This window comes from Mustelus asterias, chromosome 14, assembly GCF_964213995.1.
Source record: "Mustelus asterias chromosome 14, sMusAst1.hap1.1, whole genome shotgun sequence".
Taxonomy (NCBI): Eukaryota; Metazoa; Chordata; class Chondrichthyes; order Carcharhiniformes; family Triakidae; genus Mustelus; species Mustelus asterias.
In genome coordinates, this window is record NC_135814.1 from 1,564,442 (window position 1) to 1,589,291 (window position 24,850).

At 48.5% G+C, this 24,850-nt stretch overlaps 1 protein-coding gene across 2 annotated transcripts in view; it reads right to left on the reverse strand.

Annotated features, from left to right (window-relative positions):
• LOC144503448 (natural resistance-associated macrophage protein 1-like) overlaps positions 1-24,850 on the reverse strand; it is a 432,123-nt gene that overhangs the window by 13,874 nt on the left and 393,399 nt on the right. For both annotated transcript variants that reach the window (XM_078227769.1, XM_078227768.1), the window contains exons 6-12: positions 22,196-22,302; positions 19,834-19,904; positions 14,599-14,666; positions 10,724-10,879; positions 8,000-8,158; positions 3,467-3,553; positions 2,839-2,958 (exon numbers count right to left, since the gene is read on the reverse strand). In XM_078227769.1, coding sequence (XP_078083895.1) covers positions 2,839-2,958; positions 3,467-3,553; positions 8,000-8,158; positions 10,724-10,879; positions 14,599-14,666; positions 19,834-19,904; positions 22,196-22,302 — 768 coding nt within the window. The remainder of the gene's footprint in view (positions 1-2,838; positions 2,959-3,466; positions 3,554-7,999; positions 8,159-10,723; positions 10,880-14,598; positions 14,667-19,833; positions 19,905-22,195; positions 22,303-24,850) is intronic.

Sequence of the window (24,850 nt, forward strand, 5' to 3'; positions counted from 1 at the left end):
TGCAGTTGTGTGCATCCCCAGCATTCTCCCTGGTACCCTCTGCGTGTTGGACTGCCTGAGAAGAAAGGGCCACCTGAGCGCTCACCTCCATATCCCCCTGGGTGTGTGGGGGTGACGGTGTCAGGTTCACTTGCCTCCCCTCCCTCCCCGATTTAGAGGGCACCGTCTCCTGTTGTAAATGGCGCCAATCTGATGTCATGCCGGCTGAATATTCGGTGGAGCTTCAGTATCCGGATTGGCTGCTCGCTAATGATACACTAATGGAGTCAAATGAGATTCCCGCCTTTCCCGGCACGTTCCACATCACTGCCGGTGAGATTCCGGCATGTTCCACATCACTGCCAGTGAGATTCCAGAATCTTCCACATCACTGCCAGTGAGATTCCGGTACGTTCCACAGCACTGCCAGTGAGATTCCGGTACGTTCCACAGCACTGCCAGTGAGATTCCGGTACGTTCCACAGCACTGCCAGTGAGATTCCGGTACGTTCCACAGCACTGCCAGTGAGATTCCAGAATGTTCCACAGCACTGCCAGTGAGATTCCAGTATCTTCCACAGCACTGCCAGTGAGATTCCAGAATGTTCCACAGCACTGCCAGTGAGATTCCAGTATCTTCCACAGCACTGCCAGTGAGATTCCAGAATGTTCCACATCACTGCCGGTGAGATTCCAGAACTTTCCACATCACTGCCGGTGAGATTCCGGCACTTTCCACATCACTGCCAGTGAGATTCCGGCACGTTCCACAGCACTGCCGGTGAGAACCGTGTGTTTCCCGAACTCCCTGCATTCTGAACTCCCACTGCCATTCACGCCGACAGAACACAGGCTCAAGATCCGACCCTCCATCCACTGCTGGCATGACCCCCTGGGCATTCCCTGCCCCCCCCCCCCCCCCCCCCCCACGGGGACCTTAGTGCCCCCGGGCGTCTGGATGAACCTGTTATAAACCTCAGTGTCAGTGAGGAGTGAAAATCTAGTGGGGGGTGGGTGGGAAGTATCTGGCGAAGTGGGTTTGATTGTGAATAATTGTACTGGAATGTATTGAAATGTATTACCGGCTTGAACCTGATTAAGCTGCCGGTGAGAGGTGGTGAATATCGGAAAATTCCAGGTTTCTCCGGATCTTGAGCCCCAGCCAGCAATCTCATGGATGGAGAGGGCGGGGTCAAGCTCTCGCTCTATGACCCTCATGTTCCCTGCCCTCCCTGTCTCAGCGAGAGCGCGCCCTCCACCCTGGAAGCCCTGGATGAACCTGTATCTCGGGTCACCATTGCAGATCTCAGAGCAGCTTTCCTAAGGTCAACCCACGGAAAGCGATTGGACTGGACAAGCACTCAGACCCTGCGTGGATCAGCTGGCGGGGGTATTCACAGACATCTTCAACCTCTCTTTACAACAATCTGAGCTCCCTATCTGCTTTAAGAAGATGACCATCATCCCGGTACCTAAGAAAAACCAAGCAGCGTGCCTTAATGACTATTGGCTGGTGGCTCTGACATCCATCATTATGAAATGCTTCGAAGGGTTAGTCATGACACGAATCAATTCCAGCCTCCTGGACTACCTGGATCCACTACAGTTTGCCGACCGCCGCAACAGGTCCACAGCAGACGCCATCTCCCTGGCCCTGCACTCAACCCTGGAACACCTAGATAACAAGGACACCTGTGTCAGAGTCCTATTTATTGACTACAGCTTAGCCTTCAACACCATTATTCCCACAAAACTCAAATCCAAACTCCGTGACCTGGGCCTCGGCTCCTCCCTCTGCGACTGGATCCTGAATTTCCGAACTCACAAACCACAATCAGTAAGGATGGGCAACATCACCTCCTCCACGATCATCCTCAACACCAGTGCCCCACAAGGCTGTGTTCTCAGCCCCCTACTATACTCCTTATACACCTATCACTGTGTGGCCAAATTCCCCTCCAATTCGATCTTCATGTTTGCTGATGACACCACCGTAGTGGGTTGGATCTCAAACAATGATGAGGCAGAGTACAGGAATGAGATAGAGAATCTGGTGAACTGGTGCGGCAACAATAATCTGTCCCTCAATGTCAACAAAACAAAGGAGATTGTCATCGACTTCAGGGAGTGTAAAGGAGAACATGCCCCTGTCTACATCAATGGGGACGAAGTAGAAAGGATTGAGAGCTCCACCAACAACCTGTCCTGGTTCCCCTCATGCCGTCACTATAGTTAAGAAAGCTCACCAACTTTCTCAGAAGACTAAGGAAATTTGGCATGTCGGCTACGACTCTCACCAACTTTTACAGATGCACCATAGAAAGCATTCTTTCTGGTTGTATCACAGCTTGGTATGGCTCCTGCTCTGCCCAAGACTGCAAGGAACGACAAAAGATCGTGAATGTAGCCCAATCCATCACGCAAACCAGCCTCCCATCCATTGACTCTGTCTACACTTCCTGCTGCCTCGGCAAAGCAGCCAGCATAATTAAGGACCCCGCGCACCCCGGACATTCTCTCTTCCACCTTCTTCCTTCGTGAAAAAGATACAAAAGTCTGAGGTCACGGACCAACTGACTCAAGAACAGCTTCTTCCCTGCTGCTGTCAGACTTTTGAATGGACCTACCTCGCATTAAGTTGATCTTTCTCTACACCTAGCTATGACTGTAACACTACATTCTGCATTCTCTCATTTCCTTCTCTATGAATGGTATGCTGTGCCTGTATAGCGTGCAATAAAAAATACTTTTCACTGTATGTTAATACATGTGACAATAATAAATCAAATCAAATCAGATTTTGGTGGCTGTGTCCAGTGAGACTGGAGTATGAAGTGGAATATGCAGATTGACACTAACCTCCATCACAAACTGTCCCGCGTATGTCCCTGTCATTGTTGAACTCTGACCTGCAGCAAGGATGCCAACAGCCCAGATATAGAGGGCGGGTTCACCAAAATAACAGCCCAGGACAACACCCTGCAAAGACAGACAGACAGCTAGAAATCCTGGGAAACTGACAGGGGTACAACATCCTCGCAGTGCAGATACCAAACAGTTTGTGATTGATACAGGGCAATGGGGAGAGAGCAAGACAGTGGAATTAGTTTGGTAATTGACACAGGGCTATGGAGAGAGAGTGGGGCAGTGGGATTAGTTTGGTAATTGACACAGGGCTATGGAGAGAGAGTGGGGCAGTGGGATTAGTTTGGGATTGATACACGGCTATGGGGAGGGCACGGAGGCAGTGGGATTAGTTTGGGAATTGAGAGAGTGGGGCACTGGAATTAGTTTGGGATTGATATCGGGCTATGGGGAGAGAGTGGGGCAGTGAGTGAGATACGATGTGTGCATTGAGATATACAGTGTGAGGTACACAGTGCGCATGTGGCTACGTTAGTTTGAGGGAAAGGTGTTTATATCCTTTATTCGATATGTTACTGATCTGAAACATCTTTTCCTAGTGATGATATCTCCTGTTTCTTACCCCTTTGAAGATATCCACCTCCAAGGAGTTGTTGTTCTTTGGCAGTTTATCGAGGTAAGGACTTCCACTCTTTTCACAGACATTATACTGCAGAAAGCAGAAACAATATTGAATGGTTACAGTGGACGTATCATTGAAGAATAAAAATGATGAGGAGTTTGGATACAATGGATAGAAAGGAACTGTTTCCATTAGCAGAGAGGTCAATAACCACAGGCAGAGGTGGGAGGAATGGGGAGGAATTAAAGAGGAACGTTTCCACCCCGAGGGTGGTGGGGATCTGGAATTCCTGACAGGGTGGTAAAGGCACAAACTCTCACCACGGTGGAAAAACATTTGGAAATGCATTTGCGCTGATGAAACAAGGCTCCAGACAGAGTGCGATTAGACAGCATCACTGATCTTGACTGTCACAGGCCCTGATAGGTTGAAAGGTCTCTTTCTGCACTATAAATATATTTTTGAATTTGTTGATGGGCTGTGGGCGTCGCTGGCTGGGCCAGCACTTACTGCCCATCCCTAACCATCCTTCAACTGAGTGTCTCGCCCGGCCATTTCAGAGGCAGTTAAGAGCCAACCACATTGCTGTGGCTCTGGAGTCACATGTAGGCCAGACCGGGTAAGGGCGGCAGATTTCCTTCCCTCAAGGACATTCGTGAACCAGACTTTTAATTCCAGATTTTTGCACAATTCAAATTTCACCATCTGCTGTGGTGGGATTCGAACCCGGGTCCCCAGAGCATTACCCTGGACCTCTGGATTACTAGTCCAGTGTTTCACAGAATGTAAGAAATAGAAGCAGGAGTGGGCCATTCAGCCCCTCGAGCCTGCTCCGCCATTCAATCAGATCATGGCTGATATGGTCGTGGTTTTAACTTCATTTTCCTGGCAACTACCCTCACCATCCCCCCCTTCCCCCCAACCCACTCCCACTCCTCTCCCCGCCCCCTCAGTCCAGTGGGAAAATTAATTCCAAAGATTACTAACCCCCCAAAAGAACAAATTCCTCTTCATTTCTGTCTCAAATGGGAGATCCCTTGGTTTGAAACTATTCCCCTTGTTCTAGATTCCCCCAACACCAGGTTAAAGTCATAGAAATCATAGAAACCCTACAGTACAGAAAGAGGCCATTCGGCCCATCGAGTCTGCATCGACCACAATCCCACCCAGGCCCTACCCCCATATCCCTACATATTTTACCCACTAATCCCTCTAACCTACGCATCTCAGGACACTTAGGGCAATTTTTTTTTAGCATGGCCAATCAACCTAACCCGCACATCTTTGGACTGTGGGAGGAAACCGGAGCACCCGGAGGAAACACATGCAGACACGAGGAGAATGTGCAAACTCCACACAGACAGTGACCCAAGCCGGGAATTGAACCCTGATCCCTGGAGCTGTGAAGCAGCAGTGCTAACCACTGTGCTACCGTGCCGCCCTTTGTCAGGACTTACCTGACAAAGGAGCAGCGCTCCGAAAGCTAGTGGCTTTTGCTACCAAATAAACCTGTTGGACTTTAACCTGGTGTTGTGAGACTTCTTACTGTGTTTACCCCAGTCTAACGCCGGCATCTCCACATCTAGATTCCCCCACAAGGGGAAACATCCTCCCAACATCCACCCCCTGTCAAACCCCCTCAGAATCTTATATCGTTCAATAAGATCACTTCTTATTCTCATAAACCCCAATGGGTGGAGGCCCAACCTGCGCAACCTTTCCTCAATAAGACAAAGCCCTTCATCCTAGGAATTGGCTGAGTGAATCTTCTCTGAATTGCTCCCAATACAAATATATCCCTCCTTAAGTAGGGAGACCAAAACTGTACACAGTTCTCGAGGTGTGTGTGGTGAACCATAGATGGTTACCACTATGGGTACTGAACCATAGATGGTCAGCACTATGGGTACTTGTACATATGTTACTGTTGTCACTGTTGGGGTTAGGATTGGGGTATTCTACCTGTTGATATTGTTCTGTGGTACACTCCAGTTGGCTCCGCCTACCTGGAGGAGTATAAAGGTCACTGCACTGCCTGGTGACCCTTTAGTCTGGGATTGTATTGTTAAGCAGTATGCTCCATTCTTGTTACTAATAAAAGCCTTTATTTCCCGGGTACGATCAGCCTCCCGAGTGATTTAATCGCGCATCAATGTGGTCTCACCAAGACCCCATACAGTTGGGAACAAGACTTCCTGACTTTTATACTCCATTCCCCTTGCAATGAAAACCAAAATTCATTTGCTTGCTTGATTACTTCCTGTTGCTGCATGCTATTGTTCTAGATTGGTGTACAGATCCCTCTGTACATCTCTGTTCTGCAAACTCTCTCCAGTTCAATAATTTGCTGTTTTTCTATTCTTCCTGCCAAAGTGGACAACCACATTTTCTCATTATACGCAATCTGCCAAATTTTTAATCACCTCATTTATCTCTATTCCTTTGCAAATTCTTCAATTTGCTTTCCGACTTATCTTTGCACTATCAGCAAATCTGGCTACAATACAGTCAGTCCCTTCACCCAAGCCACTGACATGGATTGTAGAGTTGAGGCCCCAGCACTGATTCCTGAGACATTGCACAGTTTGCCAACTAGGAAATGACCCATTTATCAGGATGTTGTTCCCAGGTGATGAAGTCAATCCTCTATCTATGTTAATACATCATGGTTTTGACGCCCTCCTGTCTATAACCAGTATCTTTTATTGTTGCTGAAGGAGAATAATTGAAGCAATGTTTGTTTGGGCTAATGCAGTGTCCTGGAGTTTTATTACCCTTTTAGAGTTGTTGGGTGGAGCCTGATTGACAGGTCAGGTGTTGGCTTTGGAGAGATTTTTTTTCCCACAGGAAAATACAAGGTTTTAGTTTCATTTTTGTCAGAAGCTGTTTGGACTGCAGACTGAAATCAGTGTTCTCTGTCTCTCTCTGGAGTTAGAATGCTGCTGCCTATGAGGTACAGCTAGAAGCTAGAGACAAGTATCTCTTAAGGCGTGCTGGAAGTTATTTTTTATTCATTCGTGGGATGTGGGCGTCGCTGGCTGGCCAACATTTATTACCCATCCCTAGTTGTCCTTGAGAAGGTGGTGGTGAGCTGCCTTCTTGAATTGCTGCAATCCACGTTCTGTGGGTTGATCCACAATGCCGTTAGGGAGGGAATTCCAGGATTTTGACCCAGCGACTGCGAAGGAATGGTGACATATTTCCAAGTCAGGATGGTGAGTAACTTGGAGAGGAACTTGCAGGTGGTGGTGTTCCCATTTATCTGCTGCCCTTGTCCTTCTAGATGGAAGTGGTCATGGGTTTGGAAGGTGCTGTCTCAGGGCTGGGAAAGGTTGGGACGTCTCAGTTGTAATCCAACATTTCAAAGGACTAATTCGCAGCAGGTGTTACAAAGCTGCAAAGTCCAGCATCACGTGAGTATACTTGCTCTCTGTGCCAAGCCTAGAACGGGATGTATGTTTGTGGGGGTTGTTCAGTTTGGAGCAGTATATTTAGCTGTTAAAGTTTATACAATATCATGTTGTTTTTATGTAATTGGTTAAAGTTATGCTAATTTTCTTAGTATATGTTAACTATATTCTTAAATAAACTTTGTTTGTCAAAAGCTCCCTAGTGGGTCATTTGAACCACACCAAGAGTGAAACATCTCGTGCTTACCCACGCCAAATTCAAACTGCAAAACTTATGGTCTAGGTGACTTTCTAAAACACCCTGGAGTTTCTGACCTGGATTATAACAACTGTCAGAATTCTAATTTCTCTCACTTTTATCTTTTTTCAGTTGTCCTTTACTGGTTTCTAAAATTTTCCCAATCGTCAGGAAGCATCGAATCCTTACAGTGCAGAAGGAGGCCATTCGGCCCATTGAGCCTGCACTGACAACAATCCCACCCAGGCCCTATCCCCGCAACCCCACATATTTACCCTTCTAGTCCCCCTGACGCTAAGGGGCAGTTTAGCGTGGCCAATCCACTGAACCCGCACATCTTTGGACTGTGGGAGGAAACTGGAGCATCCGGAGGAAACCCATGCAGACACGAGGAGAATGTGCAAACTCCACACAGACAGTGACCCAAGCCACGAATTGAACCCGTGTCCCTGGCGCTGTGAGGCAGCAGTGCTAACCACTGTGCCACCCTGAGGAAGCATTGAATGTCTTTTCTTTTAATTTGATACCACCCTTAACTTCCTTCGATAGCTATAGATTGTGCATCCTTCTCAAAATCTTTCTTTCTTTATTGAGAGTTGTGAAATATATCCTGCCAATGCACCACTGCCATCTTACTTATTTTCCCAGTCCACTTTAGCCAACCGACTCTTAACTTTGTAATTGCTTTTATTTACATTTAAGACTCACGTTTCAGACCCAATTTTCTCACCCTCAAGCTGAATGTGAACTTCTAACATGTTACGATCACTCTCCCTTCAAGGATCCTTTCCTATGAAATCATTAATTAATCCTTGTTCAATCTATATTACTCGGTCTAAAAAAAGCCTGTTCTCTGGTTGGTTCCAGAGCATGTTGTTCACTCACCACATCCATGTTTGTCTTCTGGTAGAAGGCAGCTCCGAACACAGCAATAACAAATATATTGATGAGCAAGGAAATAAACAGAGCGATGGTGCACTCGATCAGGTAATACATATTTGCCTCCTTCACCTCGGATGGTTTGGAACGATTAACCTGTCTAGTCTGGGGGAACACAAGGAGAAATAATTCAGCTAGTGACTGATGTTGGTGAATATCTCCATAAACCCCTTATTCTGCATGGATGGTGTTGACTACACGTGTTAAAGATAATTAAAAGATTCAGTGAAGTAGTTAGAGAAATGATCTCCTCTGTTAGGGTGTCTAGAACAAGGGGCAGAACCTTCAAATTAGAAATAGGCTGTTCGTGGCGGGGGGACGGGGGGGTGGAGATATCAGGAAGCACTTCCCCCCACAGAGGAGAGTAGAAAACTGGAACCAAAAAAACCTCTGCAGATTTGCTTTGATTGACAGGCCAGTTGTTGTAGCATTTGTTCTGGGAATTTCAATACTTATTTATTGACATTTCTCTAAGGGCTGTTTAAGAATGTTTGACTGATTTCCAAAAGCTCCAACTCTTTCAGCAGTGGGTTCTGAGTTCAGTTTTAAAGGCAGGTTATTAAAGGATTATCTGTCTTTGATGTGGTGTACAAACTGTAGGCTATTGACCAAGTGCTGGTAAATGGGATTAGTATAGATTGGTATTTGATGGTTGGCATAGACATGGTGGGCAGAAAGGCCTGTTCCTGTGTTGTGTGAATCCACCACCCTGGGTTTGTTTATTTTCATCAGAGATTAGTCGCTTGATTTAAGCTTTGAATACATGGGCTTCCCTGAATGGGAGGTTTTTTTGCTATCAAGTGAGAGCTGTGTTAGATTGTCGGAACTTTACTTTACTTCATCTCCACGCGGCTGCTGAGGTCTGCCCATGGTGGATATTGGTTGAGGTGGCATGGCATGTAAGGGTCATGGGGGTAAGTGGGGGCTGAGGGGTGAGGCCTAAGGGACCTAAAATCTTAAACACAATGGAGACAGATTTACAGAGAACTGAGGTGGGCCTTCCAACCAGCTTTGGCACTCGGCCACTCCCCGAGCCACATACGCATGATTCTGGGGTTGGTGGGCCTGACTTCATCCTGCAAACCTTCCCACCCCCACAGGAGTGAGGATCGTGCCAATCAGAAGCCTTTCTACTGCGGCAGATACAAGTCAGGAAATTCCCGACCCAAACTATCTGCTCGGTGGTGAAAATCTGGACCAGAAAATCCGTCCACAACCCTTCCCAGCTGCTCTTGCCTTTCTTTCCAGATATGAAGAATTTGCACATTCCTCAAAAGTTTGAGGGCACCTCATTCAGAAATAAAAATGTACTCCCCTCCCCTCCCCCCACTCTCCCATCATCAGCAACAATCACACTCCCCCCCAGTGTCCACCGCTCCCCCCACCTCCACCATCACAAATGAATTGTGGGTGGCATGGTGGCACAGTGGGTTAGCGCTGCTGCCTCACAGCTCCAGGGACCCGGGGCAGCATGGTGGCACAGTGGGTTAGCGCTGCTGCCTCACAGCTCCAGGGACCCGGGGCAGCATGGTGGCACAGTGGGTTAGCGCTGCTGCCTCACAGCTCCAGGGACCCGGGGCAGCACGGTGGCACAGTGGGTTAGCGCTGCTGCCTCACAGCTCCAGGGACCCGGGGCAGCATGGTGACACAGTGGGTTAGCGCTGCTGCCTCACAGCTCCAGGGACCCGGGGCAGCATGGTGGCACAGTGGGTTAGCACTGCTGCCTCACAGCTCCAGGTTCCTGGGTTCGATTCCCGGCTTGGGTCACTGTCTGTGTGGAGGTTGTATGTTCTCCCCATGTCTGCGTGGGTTTCCTCCGGGTGCTCCGGATTCCTCCCACAGTCTGAAAGACCTGCTAGTTGGGTGGATTGGCCATGGTAAATTACCCCTTAGCATCAGGGGGATTAGCAGGGTAAATGAGGGAATAGGGCCTGGGTGGGATTGTGATGCAGACACGATGGGCCGAATGGCCTCCTTCTGTACTGTAGGGATTCTATGAAAGAAATGAGCCCTCCCCAGTAAGGCTCCCTCTAGGACCCGCCCCGGCACTGCCCCGCCACGCCCCTCGCCCTCCGGGGCTATACTGACCTTTGCACCCCCAGGGGGATCCTCTCTAATTGGGTAAGCCTGCCAAGAATGGGGTAGGATGGGGGAGGGAGGGGGGAGGTTGGACAAATAGATGCAAAATTTATTCAAATCCATTCAAATGGGGTTCTTGCTTGCTGTGACCATGCAGCTGCTGATCGCGTCACCAGCGCAGGCGGGACAAAGCAGGAACACGATCTCTCCGGCAATCTCACACGTGGAGAATGCGGGTGCAAGATCCTGCCCAATGTCTAGGATCTGATCCAGCTCAGCAAACCAGAGCAAATCCTGGAGCCCATTTGACTCAGAAACAAGGGGCAGAGCTCATTAAATAGTTAAATTAACTCAAACAGGGGGAGCAGAGTTATTCCTGACTCAGTAACAGACAGAAATATTCCCGCAATAACTGTAAACAACTCTGTAAGTTGTAAGAGAGAGATGAGTTGGTGAGGTGTAGAGTGACCAGGTGAGTGTGAGATAGGAAGCTAATGTGTGAGTGTGATACAGTGAGTAGCTCGCGTGATTAGGTGCAGTGCGGCAGTCAGATTTATCGCTGTCTATCAGATTTATAACACGCTTACTCACCTTAACCAGAGCTGAATGCAGGTAGATATTATGGGGCATTATAATTGCCCCAATGATACCCACAGCCTGAAGCAGTTCATTCCTGCCACAGCCAGCACAGTACGGGTAGAATAATCCTTTCACCACTTGCCCCTGGTCTGGCTTTACCACCACATACTGTACGCAGAGAGACAGAGAGAGAGGGAGGTCAGTGAGTGCAGACAGTGGACACAAATAGTAGGTGTAATTCACCCACTCCAATTATAGAATCAACAAGGATAGACTTGGGCAGCACAGTGGTTAGCACTGCTGCCTCACAGTGCCAGGGACACTGGTTCAATTCCGGTCTCAGATGACTGTGTGGAGTTTGCATGTTCTCCCCGTATCTGCGTGGGTTTCCTCCGAGTGCTCCAGTTTCCTCCCATAGTCGGAAAGACGTGCTGGTTAGGGGGCATTGACCCAAACAGGTGCCGGAGTGTAGCTTGTGCACAACAAGAACCCACAAACAGCAATATGAAAAGGACCACAGGTGGCACAGTGGCACAGTGGCACAGTGGCACAGTGGCACAGTGGCACAGTGGTTAGCACTGCTGCTTCACAGCACCCGGAACCTGGGTTCAATTCTGGCCTCGGGTGCCTGTCTGTGTGGGTTTCCTCCGGGTGCTCCGGTTTCTCCCACACTCTGGAGATTTACGGTTAGGTCGTTTGATACTGCTAAATTGACTCTTAGTGTCCCAAGATATATAGGTTAGGGGGATTACAGGGTAAATACATGGGGTTATGGGGTAAACACAGTAAGAGTTTTAACAACACCAGGTTAAAGTCCAACAGGTTTATTTGGTAGCAAAAGCCACAAGCTTTCAACGACCGAAAGCTTGTGGTTTTTGCTACCAAAGAAGCCTGTTGGACTTTAACCTGGTGTTGTTAAAACTCTTACTGTGTTTACCCCAGTCCAACGCCGGCATCTCCACGTTATGGGGTAAGTCAGAGTAAGAGTCGGTGCGGACTCGATGGGCCAAATGTCCTATTTCTGCACTGTCCGGATTCTATGATTCATATTGTCCCCACATCCTCCCTATCTTCTCCCCACTCAATTAATCATCTTCAAACACATCCAATTATCTTTACACAGCACCTTTCCAGGTAATGCTTTCCAGATCCTAACAGCTCTCTGTGAAGATGTTTCACCTCATTCTCTCTCATTCCTTTGACAATTATATTCAGTCTGTTCCTCTGGTTAGTGACCTTGCTGTCAATGATTCTCCCTCTTTGTTCTATCAAAACGCCTCATCATTTAGAATCCTAGCAAATATGGATCATGACATGATCAAAAGCTGCTTTAATCTTGGAGAGTTCAAAAATCAGTCTCTAACTGTGGGGGAGGGAGGAAGGGACTGGGTACTGGTTTATTGTAGCTTAAAGCAGCAGGCTAATTCACAGCTTTTTCGTGGTCGAGAAAATAAGATTGTTTGGCACTTTTAGCAGGCAGAGTGCGCAGTGGGGGGGTGGGACAGACTCTGCCAGTTCTGTGATGGAGTAGTCATGTATGATAATGATGCAGATGATGCAGAGGAAAGAGATATCCTTCAGCACAGAGCCCCAAGGGTCAGTGCACACTCTAGGCATCGTCCCTTAATAAGCTTGGCCTTTGAACACAGTGTCGATGGTAGTCATGATGTGGAGATGCCGGCGTTGGACTGGGGTAAACACAGTAAGAAGTTTAACAACACCAGGTTAAAGTCCAACAGGTTTATTTGGTAGCAAAAGCCACACAAGCTTTCGGAGCTGCAAGCCCCTTCTTCAGGTGAGTGTCACCTGAAGAAGGGGCTTGCAGCTCCGAAAGCTTGTGTGGCTTTTGCTACCAAATAAACCTGTTGGACTTTAACCTGGTGTTGTTAAACTTCTTACTTTGAACACAGCACAGATTGACCAGACTGTGAGCAGGGCTCCGAGCGTGAGATAATGAGGACAGATTCTATAATCTCGGGCTGTATTCCCCTCAATGTAGTAATTTGATTTGGGTTTTAGGATATTGATAGGAATTGATGGGGTTGGTAGAGAGAAACCACTATCACTGACGGAGAGACTCAGACAAGCAGACATACCCTGAGCCAGATCGCTACAGAGAGAAACCAGAAAACACTTCTTCACCCAAACACCAGCGGAAACGTGTAACTCTGAGGAAAACCAGGAGATGCTCACCCAATTCATCTTTTCAATCTGTGCAATAGCTTTCTGCTAAAGAAGGAACTTGAGGAGTTTGGAGCTAGGCTGGAGTTATGTTTGAACAACAGGAATAGGGTGATTATATTCCTGCCTGGTAATCCCGAGACCTGGAGATCTGGAGAGTTCAAATCGGCCGTGACATCTGGGGAAATTTAAACTCAGGTCACTAAATAAATCTGGAGTTAAAAGCTAGTCTCAGTAAGGGTGACCAGCAAACTACTGAATTGTTGGACAATCCCATCTGGTTCACGAATGTTCTTTCGGGAAGGAAATCTGCCGTCCTTACCCGGTCTGGCCTACATGTGACTCCAGAGCCACAGCAATGTGGGTGACTCTCAACTGCCCTCTGAAATGGCCGAGCAAAATTGTAACTTTTATCCAAGAATTTGGTTCGCCGTCTGTTTCCCCGGGGCAATGAGGAATGGACAATAAAAGCTGCTGTGACCAGTGACAGGCATATCCCATCAATTCACCAGAGTGACATACAGGTAGCCATGGTTAATGGAGCAGGCAGCAGGGACTAATTACCCCCTCGTATTCCTGTGCTGATGTCGACCACCCCACTCTGGCTAAATAATAATTTGATGAGCTCACCAGGACAGGAAAGATAGGATAAGCCAATCACATCGACCCAGAATGCTTCCTACTGAATATTCCCACCAGTCTGGGCCAGACTCTCACCATCCCTGTCCAATCAGGTGGCAGGATTGTTCAGACCGGGTAATTAGAGTAGGGGCTCAGTCTCGATAAGCACCCCCCCTCTCCCCATCACCATTCTCAAACTAAAGAACAAACAAAGAACAAAGAACAATACAGCACAGGAACAGGCCCTTCGGCCCTCCAAGCCCGCGCCGCTCCCCGGTCCAGGATTGAATCCTGAATCCAGGATCCCCGCCCAATTTTCCAGCCTATCTACATCCTAATATCCTATCCACCGAGCTGTCCCTCACAGCTACGATGCTTTGTTCATCACAACCTATTAACTCACCCCCACCCCCCCATTCCAGACCATGTGATCTCCAGGGAGAGGCGAAAACCCAGAGTGAAAAACCCCAGGGCCAATATGGGGAAAAAAAAATCTGGGAAATTCCTCTCCGACCCCCTGAGGCGATCGAAACGAGTCCAGGAGATCACAATGGCCCTGATCGGAAAATGCTTCCCAACCCTATTCATTTCCACTTCCACGAACACCATATGAATTCCCTGCCCCCGAGACAGGCTCCCAACTATCCGCAGTCTCGCTCTGTACTGGCACCAGCAAGATGATCATAGAATGAAGCCTTGAAACGAGAAACAAGGAACAATTAGCCCGCGCCGCTCCCTGGTCTAAACTAGACCACTCTTTTGTATCCCTCCATTCCCACTCCGTTCATATAGCTGTCTAGATAAGTCTTAAACGTTCCCAATGTGTCCGCCTCCACCACCATGCCCGGCAACACATTCCAGGCCCCCACGACCCTCTGTGTGAAATATGTCCTTCTGATATCTGTGTTAAACCTCCCCCCCTTCACCTTGAACCTATGACCCAGTGGGATGCTGCTGCTTGATATTACAACCTGGAGTTCCTCCCGACCTGATATAGAGCAGCCATTGGGTAGGATTTGAAATGCTGGGAATACAGGAAGATCATTGCTTTTTGTGAAGCGTCATTGCCACATTCATACCCTTACCTCATATCCAAATGTTACCGCCATAATCGCAATCAGCACACAGAAAAATGCTTCAAGCTTCCTGAGACCTGAAAACAGAAAGTAATCAGAGACACGGTCCTCATTCACCCAGCAGAGACACGGTCCTGATTAACCCAGCAGAGACACGGTCCTGATTCACCCAGCAGAGACACGGTCCTGATTCACCCAGCAGAGACATGGTCCTGATTCACCCAGCAGAGACACGGTCCTGATTCACCCAGCAGAGACACGGTCCTGATTCACCCAGCAGAGACACGGTCCTGATTCACCCAGCAGAGACACGGTCCTGATTCACCCAGCAGAGACATGGTCCTGATTCACCCAGCAGAGACATGGTCCTGATTCACCCAGCAGAGACACGGTCCTGATTCACCCAGCAGAGACACGGTCCTGATTCACCCAGCAGAGACACGGTCCTGATTAACCCAGCAGAGACACGGTCCTGATTCACCCAGCAGAAACACGGTCCTGATTCACCCAGCAGAGACACGGTCCTGATTCACCCAGCAGAGACACTGTCCTGATTAACCCAGCAGAGACACGGTCCTGATTCACCCAGCAGAGACACGGTCCTGATTCACCCAGCAGAGACACGGTCCTGATTCACCCAGCAGAGACACGGTCCTGATTCACCCAGCAGAGACACGGTCCTGATTCACCCAGCAGAGACACTGTCCTGATTAACCCAGCAGAGACACTGTCCTGATTAACCCAGCAGAGACGCTGCCCTGATTCACCCAGCAGAGACACGGTCCTGATTAACCCAGCAGAGACACCATCCTGATTAACCCAGCAGAGACACGGTCCTGATTCACCCAGCAGAGACACGGTCCTGATTAACCCAGCAGAGACACTGTCCTGATTAACCCAGCAGAGACACTGTCCTGATTAACCCAGCAGAGACATCATCCTGATTAACCCAGCAGAGACACAGTCCTGATTAATCCAGCAGAGACACTGTCCTGATTAATCCAGCAGAGACACTGTCCTGATTAACCCAGCAGAGACACGGTCCTGATTCACCCAGCAGAGACACGGTCCTGATTCACCCAGCAGAGACGCTGCCCTGATTCACCCAGCAGAGACACCATCCTGATTAACCCAGCAGAGACACAGTCCTGATTAATCCAGCAGAGACACTGTCCTGATTAATCCAGCAGAGACACGGTCCTGATTAACCCAGCAGAGACACTGTCCTGATTAACCCAGCAGAGACACGGTCCTGATTCACCCAGCAGAGACACGGTCCTGATTCACCCAGCAGAGACACTGTCCTGATTAACCCAGCAGAGACAGGGTCCTGATTAATCCGGCAGAGACACTGTCCTGATTCACCCAGCAGAGACACTGTCCTGATTTACCCAGCAGAGACACTGTCCTGATTAACCCAGCAGAGACACTGTCCTGATTAATCCAGCAGAGACACTGCCCTGATTCACCCAGCAGAGACACTGTCCTGATTAATCCAGCAGAGACACGGTCCTGATTCACCCAGCAGAGACACGGTCCTGATTCACCCAGCAGAGACACAGTCCTGATTAATCCAGCAGAGACACGGTCCTGATTCACCCAGCAGAGACACGGTCCTGATTCACCCAGCAGAGACACGGTCCTGATTCACCCAGCAGAGACGCTGCCCTGATTCACCCAGCAGAGACACGGTCCTGATTAACCCAGCAGAGACGCTGCCCTGATTCACCCAGCAGAGACACGGTCCTGATTAACCCAGCAGAGACGCTGCCCTGATTCACCCAGCAGAGACACGGTCCTGATTAACCCAGCAGAGACACGGTCCTGATTCACCCAGTAGAGACACGGTCCTGATTCACCCAGCAGAGACACGGTCCTGATTAACCCAGCAGAGACATGGTCCTGATTCACCCAGCAGAGACACTGTCCTGATTCACCCAGCAGAGACACGGTCCTGATTCACCCAGCAGAGACACCGTCCTGATTCACCCAGCAGAGACACCGTCCTGATTCACCCAGCAGAGACACCGTCCTGATTCACCCAGCAGAGACACCATCCTGATTCACCCAGCAGAGACACCATCCTGATTAACCCAGCTGAGACACAGTCCTGATTAACCCAGCAGAGACACCATCCTGATTCACCCAGCAGAGACACAGTCCTGATTAATCCAGCAGAGACACGGTCCTGATTAACCCAGCAGAGACACCGTCCTGATTAAACCAGCAGAGACACCGTCCTGATTAAACCAGCAGAGACACCGTCCTGATTAATCCAGTAGAGACACTGTCCTGATTAAACCAGCAGAGTCACCGTCCTGATTAACCCAGCAGAGACACCATCCTGATTAAACCAGCAGAGACACCGTCCTGATTAATCCAGCAGAGACAGCATCCTGATTAATCCAGCAGAGACACCGTCCTGATTAAACCAGCAGAGACACCGTCCTGATTAAACCAGCAGAGACACTATCCTGATTAACCCAGCAGAGACACCGTCCTGATTAAACCAGCAGAGACATCGTCCTGATTAAACCAGCAGAGACACCGTCCTGATTAATCCAGCAGAGACACCGTCCTGATTAATCCAGCAGAGACACCATCCTGATTAATCCAGCAGAGACACGGTCCTGATTAAACCAGCAGAGACACCGTCCTGATTAATCCAGCAGAGACACCATCCTGATTAATCCAGCAGAGACACGGTCCTGATTAAACCAGCAGAGACACCGTCCTGATTAATCCAGCAGAGACACCATCCTGATTAATCCAGCAGAGACACGGTCCTGATTAAACCAGCAGAGACACCGTCCTGATTAATCCAGCAGAGACACCATCCTGATTAATCCAGCAGAGACACGGTCCTGATTAAACCAGCAGAGTCACCGTCCTGATTAACCCAGCAGAGACACTGTCCTGATTAAACCAGCAGAGTCACCGTCCTGATTAATCCAGCAGAGACACCATACTGATTAAACCAGCAGAGATACAATCCTGATTAATCCAGCAGAGACACCATCCTGATTAAACCAGCAGAGACACTGTCCTGATTAATCCAGCAGAGAAACCATCCTGATTAATCCAGCAGAGACACTGTCCTGATTAATCCAGCAGAGAAACCATCCTGATTAATCCAGCAGAGACATGGTCCTGATCAACCCAGCAGAGACACGGTCCTGATTAATCCAGCAGAGACACCATCCTGATCAAACCAGCAGAGACACCGTCCTGATTAAACCAGCAGAGACACCGTCCTGATTAATCCAGCAGAGACACTGTCCTGATTAACCCAGCAGAGACACGGTCCTGATTAACCCAGCAGAGACACTGTCCTGATTAACCCAGCAGAGACACCATCCTGATTAACCCAGCAGAGACACCATCCTGATTAATCCAGCAGAGACACCATCCTGATTAAACCAGCAGAGACACCGTCCTGATTAAACCAGCAGAGACACTGTCCTGATTAATCCAGCAGAGACACAGTCCTGATTAAACCAGCAGAGGCACTGCCCTGATTAACCCAGCAGAGACACTGTCCTGATTAAACCAGCAGAGACACTGTCCTGGTTAACCCAGCAGAGACACCGTCCTGATTACCCCAGCAGAGACGCTGTCCTGATTAACCCAGCAGAGACACCGTCCTGATTAACCCAGCAGAGACGCTGTCCTGATTAACCCAGCAGAGACACCGTCCTGATTAACCCAGCAGAGACACCGTCCTGATTAACCCAGCAGAGACACTGTCCTGATTAACCCAGCAGAGACACCATCCTGATTAACCCAGCAGAGACACCATCCTGATTAATCCAGCAGAGACACCATCCTGATTAAACCAGCAGAGACACCGTCCTGATTAACCCAGCAGAGACACGGTCCTGATTAACCCAGCAGAGACACTGTGCTGATTAACCCAGCAGAGACACTGTCCTGATTAACCCAGCAGAGACACTGCCCTGTTTAACCCAGCAGAGACACCGTCCTGATTAACCCAGCAGAGACGCTGTCCTGATTAACCCAGCAGAGACACCGTCCTGATTAACCCAGCAGAGACGCCGTCCTGATTAACCCAGCAGAGACGCTGTCCTGATTAACCCAGCAGAGACACCGTCCTGATTAACCCAGCAGAGACACCGTCCTGATTAACCCAGCAGAGACACTGTCCTGATTAACCCAGCAGAGACACCATCCTGATTAACCCAGCAGAGACACCATCCTGATTAATCCAGCAGAGACACCATCCTGATTAAACCAGCAGAGACACCGTCCTGATTAACCCAGCAGAGACACGGTCCTGATTAACCCAGCAGAGACACTGTGCTGATTAACCCAGCAGAGACACTGTCCTGATTAACCCAGCAGAGACACTGCCCTGTTTAACCCAGCAGAGACACGGTCCTCAGACCTGACAGACTGACCCTTCAGGCACAGACTCCAGCTCCTGATCTAAAGAACCCCTTTAAATTTCTGTGCTGGCTCTCACATTCCCTTCAATACTGACTCTCTACATTCTTGGGATGTCTTTGAATGTATGGACAGAAACAGGCCATTCAGCCCCTCCACCCTGCCCCACCCTGCCCCAGCTCAGCAGAAAGCAGCTTCCTGGGCCGGATGGCGGTTTGGGAAAAGTCACCCTTTCTTAAGAGTAAATTGGAAACTCCTGACGAAAAATGTTTCAAATGATCCTGGCTGATCCTTGACCTTAACTTCACGTTCCTGCCTAATCCCCAAATCCCTTAAGTCGCTTAGAGTCCAAAAACCTATTGGTCTCAGTCTTAAATATTGTCAGAAACTGAGCACTCACAGCCCTCTGGGCTGGAGAATTCCAAACATTCACAACCCAATAAATGTAGAAATCTCTCCTCATCTCAATCCTATCCTAAGGCTGTGACTGCTGCCAGACTCTCCAGCCAGGCGAGACAGCCTTCAGAATCTATCTCGTCAAGACCTCTGTAAGAATTTGATATATTTCAGCGCGATCACTAAATGCCAAACAGTATAGCTCCGGTCCACTTACTTTCTGCTCAAGATGGTCCCCCTATCCCTATCGTGAACCTTTGCTGTACCTCCACCCTTCCTAAAGAGAGTATATACCCCCATAGAGAAGGCCAGAACTCTACACAAGCTGAAGTGAATGACTCATCCTTAGCAGAGTCAGTCTCCAAAAACCGAAGATGATGAAATGAAAGAAATCAGAATTAAAAGTTGCAGAGAGCTTTATTCAGCTGTAAGACGGAGACATACCATATCTGTCAAGGAACAGGAAGATGATGGTGTCCACAATAGTTATAATCACTCCTCCCCAAAGTGGAATCCTGCAAGAATCATGAATATTTTAGTCAATGGTTTAAGGGAGCATCTGTAAACTCAAAGATAAGGAAAAGGGTGGACAGTGTATAATAGAAACAGATTTCATCAGTACTGATTCAGATATTGCCTGGGTAAGACCTTAACATTGCTGACATATCTGGGAGCTGTTGCCCAGATAGGGTGAGCTGTTCCACACAGAAACAGTACAGACCGTCGTACTGACAGACCTATAGCTAACAGCTAAACAACTCACCATTCACTCCCTCCACCACCGACGGACAGTAGCAGCCGTGTGTACCTTCTACAAGATGCACTGCAGCAATTCACCAAGGTTCCTTAGGCAGCACCTTCCAAACCCATGACTTCTACCACCGAGACGGGCAGGGGCAGCAGATACCTGGGAACACCACCACCTGGAGGTTCCCCTCCAAGTCACTCACCATCCTGACTTGGAAAAATATCGGCTGTTCCTTCACTGTCACTGGGTCAAAGCCCTGGAACTCCCTCCCTAACAGCACTGTGGGTGTACCTACACCTCAGGGCCTGCAGCGGGTTCAAGAAGGCAGCTCACCACCACCTTCTCAAGGGCAATTAGGGATGGGTAATAAATGCTGGTCTAACCAGCAATGCTTGTGTCTTGTGGACCAGAACCCACATTTTAGGCACAATCTGGTTCGGGACCAGTAATTGTTTATTCAGACAAAAGTAAGAGATTGAAGACTCCACAGGGTTTTAAATAAACAAAATAAACCTCCCCGTACAAGGCCAGAAAAGTAAAACAATTCGCAGTCTCTATCTTACAATCTAACATTCAGAATCAACATCAGTCACATATGAATTAACAGGAAATTCTGGCCAAACACACCACACTGGACAATAATCAGTACACACAGGATTCTTAAAGGGTAAATGCTGAGAGGATGTTTCCCCTCATGGGAGAGGCTGTGACCAGAGGGCACAGTCTGAGAATAAAGCGGTGCCAGTTTAAGACTGAGATGAGGAGGAATTTCTTCTCTCAGAGGGTTGAGAGTCTTTGGAGCTCCTTCCCACAGAGAGCGGTGGGGACAGAGTCCTTGTGTGTGTTTAAGGCTGAGATAGATTTTTGATCAGTGAGGGAATCAAGGGTTAGGGGGAAAGGGCAGGAAAGTGGACATGAGGAATGTCGGATCAGCCATGATCCTATTGAATGGAGGAGCAGGCTCGAGGGGCCGAATGGCCTACTCCTGTTCCTATTTCTTATGGTCCTATGTTCCGAATACAGATCCCTGTGAATGTGTGGAATTCACTGTCACAGAAAGGAGTTGAGGCCAAAACGCTGTCTGATTTCAAGAAGAAATTAGATTTCGCTCTTGGGGCTAAAGGGATCGAGGGATATGGGGGTGGAGGGAGGATCAGGATATTGAATTTGATGATCAGTCATGATCAAAGTGAATGGCGGAGCAGACTCGAAGGGCTGAATGGCCTCCTCCTGCTTCTAGTCTCTATGTTTCTCTGGCACAGATTTCTCTGCAATCCATCCAGAGGTTAATAAAAACCAGGGATTACACAATCTTGTTAAAACTCTGTCTACCCAGTGAGGGTTTGCAAATCTTCACCCTTTCCTTTCCAGATCGAGCCTTGGAATTCCCTCCAAACGTTGCTCCGACTCAGACTCTCTCAGTAATGTTCACTTCACATGCAGGGTTTCAATCCTATCTCCCCAGACGGTGTAGCCCTGTATTCCCGAGTCTGTACTCCAGCACTGACTCACAGGAACAATCTGAGCTCTTCAAAACTCCACTGTTCTAAAGGGTTATTTTTGCCTCAGTGACTTGCAACGCAGAACATTCTGCTGTCTCCATCGCTTCTCCCGAGCACTCACTACTTGAAACCTGCCAACCGCAGCACTTTCTCTTCACTTCTCTTGCTGGTGTTCTCCTCCACCCAGTGGCTGATTCCCCTGTCCCCTCTCTGTCTCATCCTCTGGGACCTTCCCTTGTCCCAGGGCTCCTCTGTTATGACCCCCAGCTCCTGGCTTTTAAGATTGGGTTTTCCCCCCCATGCAGGTGCACTGATCACTTGTCCCCGACCCGAAGATCCCACAATGCTAAACTGTGCGTGCCTAGCCCATTCCCAATTTGCCCGTGTGCAGAAACTCCCAGGGCATGTTGGGACTTGTTCCACTTGGAAATCAGGGACATCTCATTTCTTAACAGTCTCAAGAACTGAAACATATTGCCCCCAATGATTCACACGTTCCATCTCAATACCATTGGGTTAAAATATACTTTGTTTCGTGTGAGACTGAGCATCTTACCATTGATTGGAGAGCAAATTGATGGCAATCGCTGTGCCAATCACCTCTTGCATGTCGGACGCAATGATGGCAATCTCAATCATCAGCCAGAGTATTATCCGTGAATACTGAAACACAGGAGCAGTGGCACGCTCTGTCATAATGTTCAAACAGGAAAGTCATGCACATAGTTATAAGTGAGGGGAGGGTGTTTGGGCTCACTGCCCATGAGTGACGAGGAGCATTGGAGCGGCACTGTGTAACAGTGGTCAGCACTGCTGCCTCACAGCACCAGGGACCCAGGTTCGATTCCCGGCTCGGGTCACTCTCTGTGTGGAGTTTGCACGTTCTCCCCGTGTCTGCATGGGTTTCCTCCGGGTGCTCCCGTTTCCTCCTACACTCCAAAGATGTGCGGGTTAGATGGATTGGCCATGCTAAATTGACCCTTAGTGTCAGGGAGACTAGCTAGGGTAAATGTGTGGGGTTATGCGGTTAGGGCCTGAGTGGGATTGTGATCGGTGCAGACTCGATGGGCCGAATGGCCTCCTTCTGCATTCTTTTACAAGAATGTTGCCAGGTCTTGAAAATTGCAGCTATGGGGGGGAGATCGGATAGGCCGGGGTTGTTTTCCTTCAAACAGAGGAGGTTAAGGGGTGACCTAATCGAGGTGTACAAAATAATGAGGAGTCGAGACAGGGTGGACAGGGGGGTAGACTCCTTACCCCCGAACTGAGGGGTCAATTCCCAGGGGACATTGGTTGAAGGTGATTGGTCGAAGGATTAACGGGGACATGAGGGAAAACCTTTTCACCCAGAGGGTGAGGGGAGTCCTGCCCGAGTTTGTGATTGAGGCTGAAACACTCAACTCATTTAAAAGGTCCCTGGATCTGTGTCTGAAACACTGGAACCGGCGAGGCCACGGACCAGGTGCTGGAAAAGGGGATTATAATGAGGGGCTACTTTTTGTTATTTCTCTTTTTGCACATGCAGGCATGATGGGCTGAATGGCCTCTTTGTGCACCATAATGTTTCTGTGGTTCTATGGGTAACCAGTTTGTTATAATTCAGGTCAGAAACTCCAAAGTGTTTTATGGAGCCACCTGAATCATAAGTTTTGCATCTGGAATGTGGCGAGGATAAGCATGATAGGTTTCACCTCTTGTATGATTCAAATGACCCACTCGGGAGCTTTCATCAAACAAAGTTTATTTAAGAATATAGTTAACATGTATAATAAGAAAATTAGCAAGAACTTTTACCAATTACAAACAAACACAAAACAACCACAAGAATGTATAACCCTCAACAAATATATCCAAAATGTCCCAATCAAAGACGGAGGATGAGGGGAGACTTAATAGAGGTGTATAAAATTATGAAAGGCATAGATAGGGTGAACGGTGGGAAGGTTTTTCCCAGGTCGGTGGTGACGTTCACGAGGGGTCATAGGTTCAAGGTGAGGAGGGGGAGGTTTAACACAGATATCAGAAGGACGTATTTTACACAGAGGGTGGTGGGGGCCTGGAATGCGCTGCCAGGCAAGGTGGTGGAGGCGGACACACTGGGAACGTTTAAGACTTATCTAGATAGCCATATGAACGGAGTGAGAATGGAGGGATACAAAAGAATGGTCTAGTTTGGACCAGGGAGCGGCGCGGGCTTGGAGGGCCGAAGGGCCTGTTCCTGTGCTGTATTGTTCTTTGTTCTTTGTTCAAACCAACATCCCACAGACAAAACCCTTTCCACAGGTTTAACACAGTAAAGACTAATGCTCATGTGACACTGGAATCCAGTTCCCTGGGTGGAGAATTTCAAACTCTGACATCCCAGTCACGTAGGTACTAGCAACCCTCTTGATTAACCCAGAACACCAGAGATAGACTGGTCCAGCCAGCAACAGCAGATTCTCTTCTCCACTCCATTTCAGCTAACAGCAGAATTTCCAAAATCCAGGGAGAGAGAGAAACACTTCTTCCCAGCTTTACTGTTCCTTCTAAAACACTAAACAGCAGCTCAAAGCTGAGAACAAAAGAGTTCCTGTCGGCTGATCTGCCAGCCAGTTTTCCTCCTAAAAACTCAGGGTCATAAAACTCATCCCAGAAAGTACCTGAGGCCCAGAGTAAAAATAAACAGAACCTCATTTAAGTCGCAATAAAAAGACTCCTCCAGACAGCTCAGCAACAACGACATAAACTGAGACTGAAAAAAAAGATCTGCTTGTAAGAAAAGGGAGAACCAGCCGTGGATAACGAAGGAAATAAAGGAGAGTATTACCATTTATATAGATGATCTGGAGGAAGGGACGGAGTGTAGGGTAACGAAGTTTGCAGACGACACAAAGATAAGTGGAAAAGTGAATCGTGTGGAGGACGGAGAAGATCTGCAGAGAGATTTGGACAGGCTGAGTGAGTGGGCGAGGATATGGCAAATGGAGTATAACGTTGAGAAATGCGAGGTTATACACTTTGGAGGAAATAATAACAAATGGGATTACTATCTCAATGGAAACAAATTAAAACATGCTACCGTGCAAAGGGACCTGGGGGTCCTTGTGCATGAGACGCAAAAGCCCAGTCTGCAGGTACAACAGGTGATCAAGAAGGCAAATGGGATGTTGGCCTATATCGCGAGGGGGATAGAATATAAAAGCAGGGATGTCTTGATGCACCTGTACAG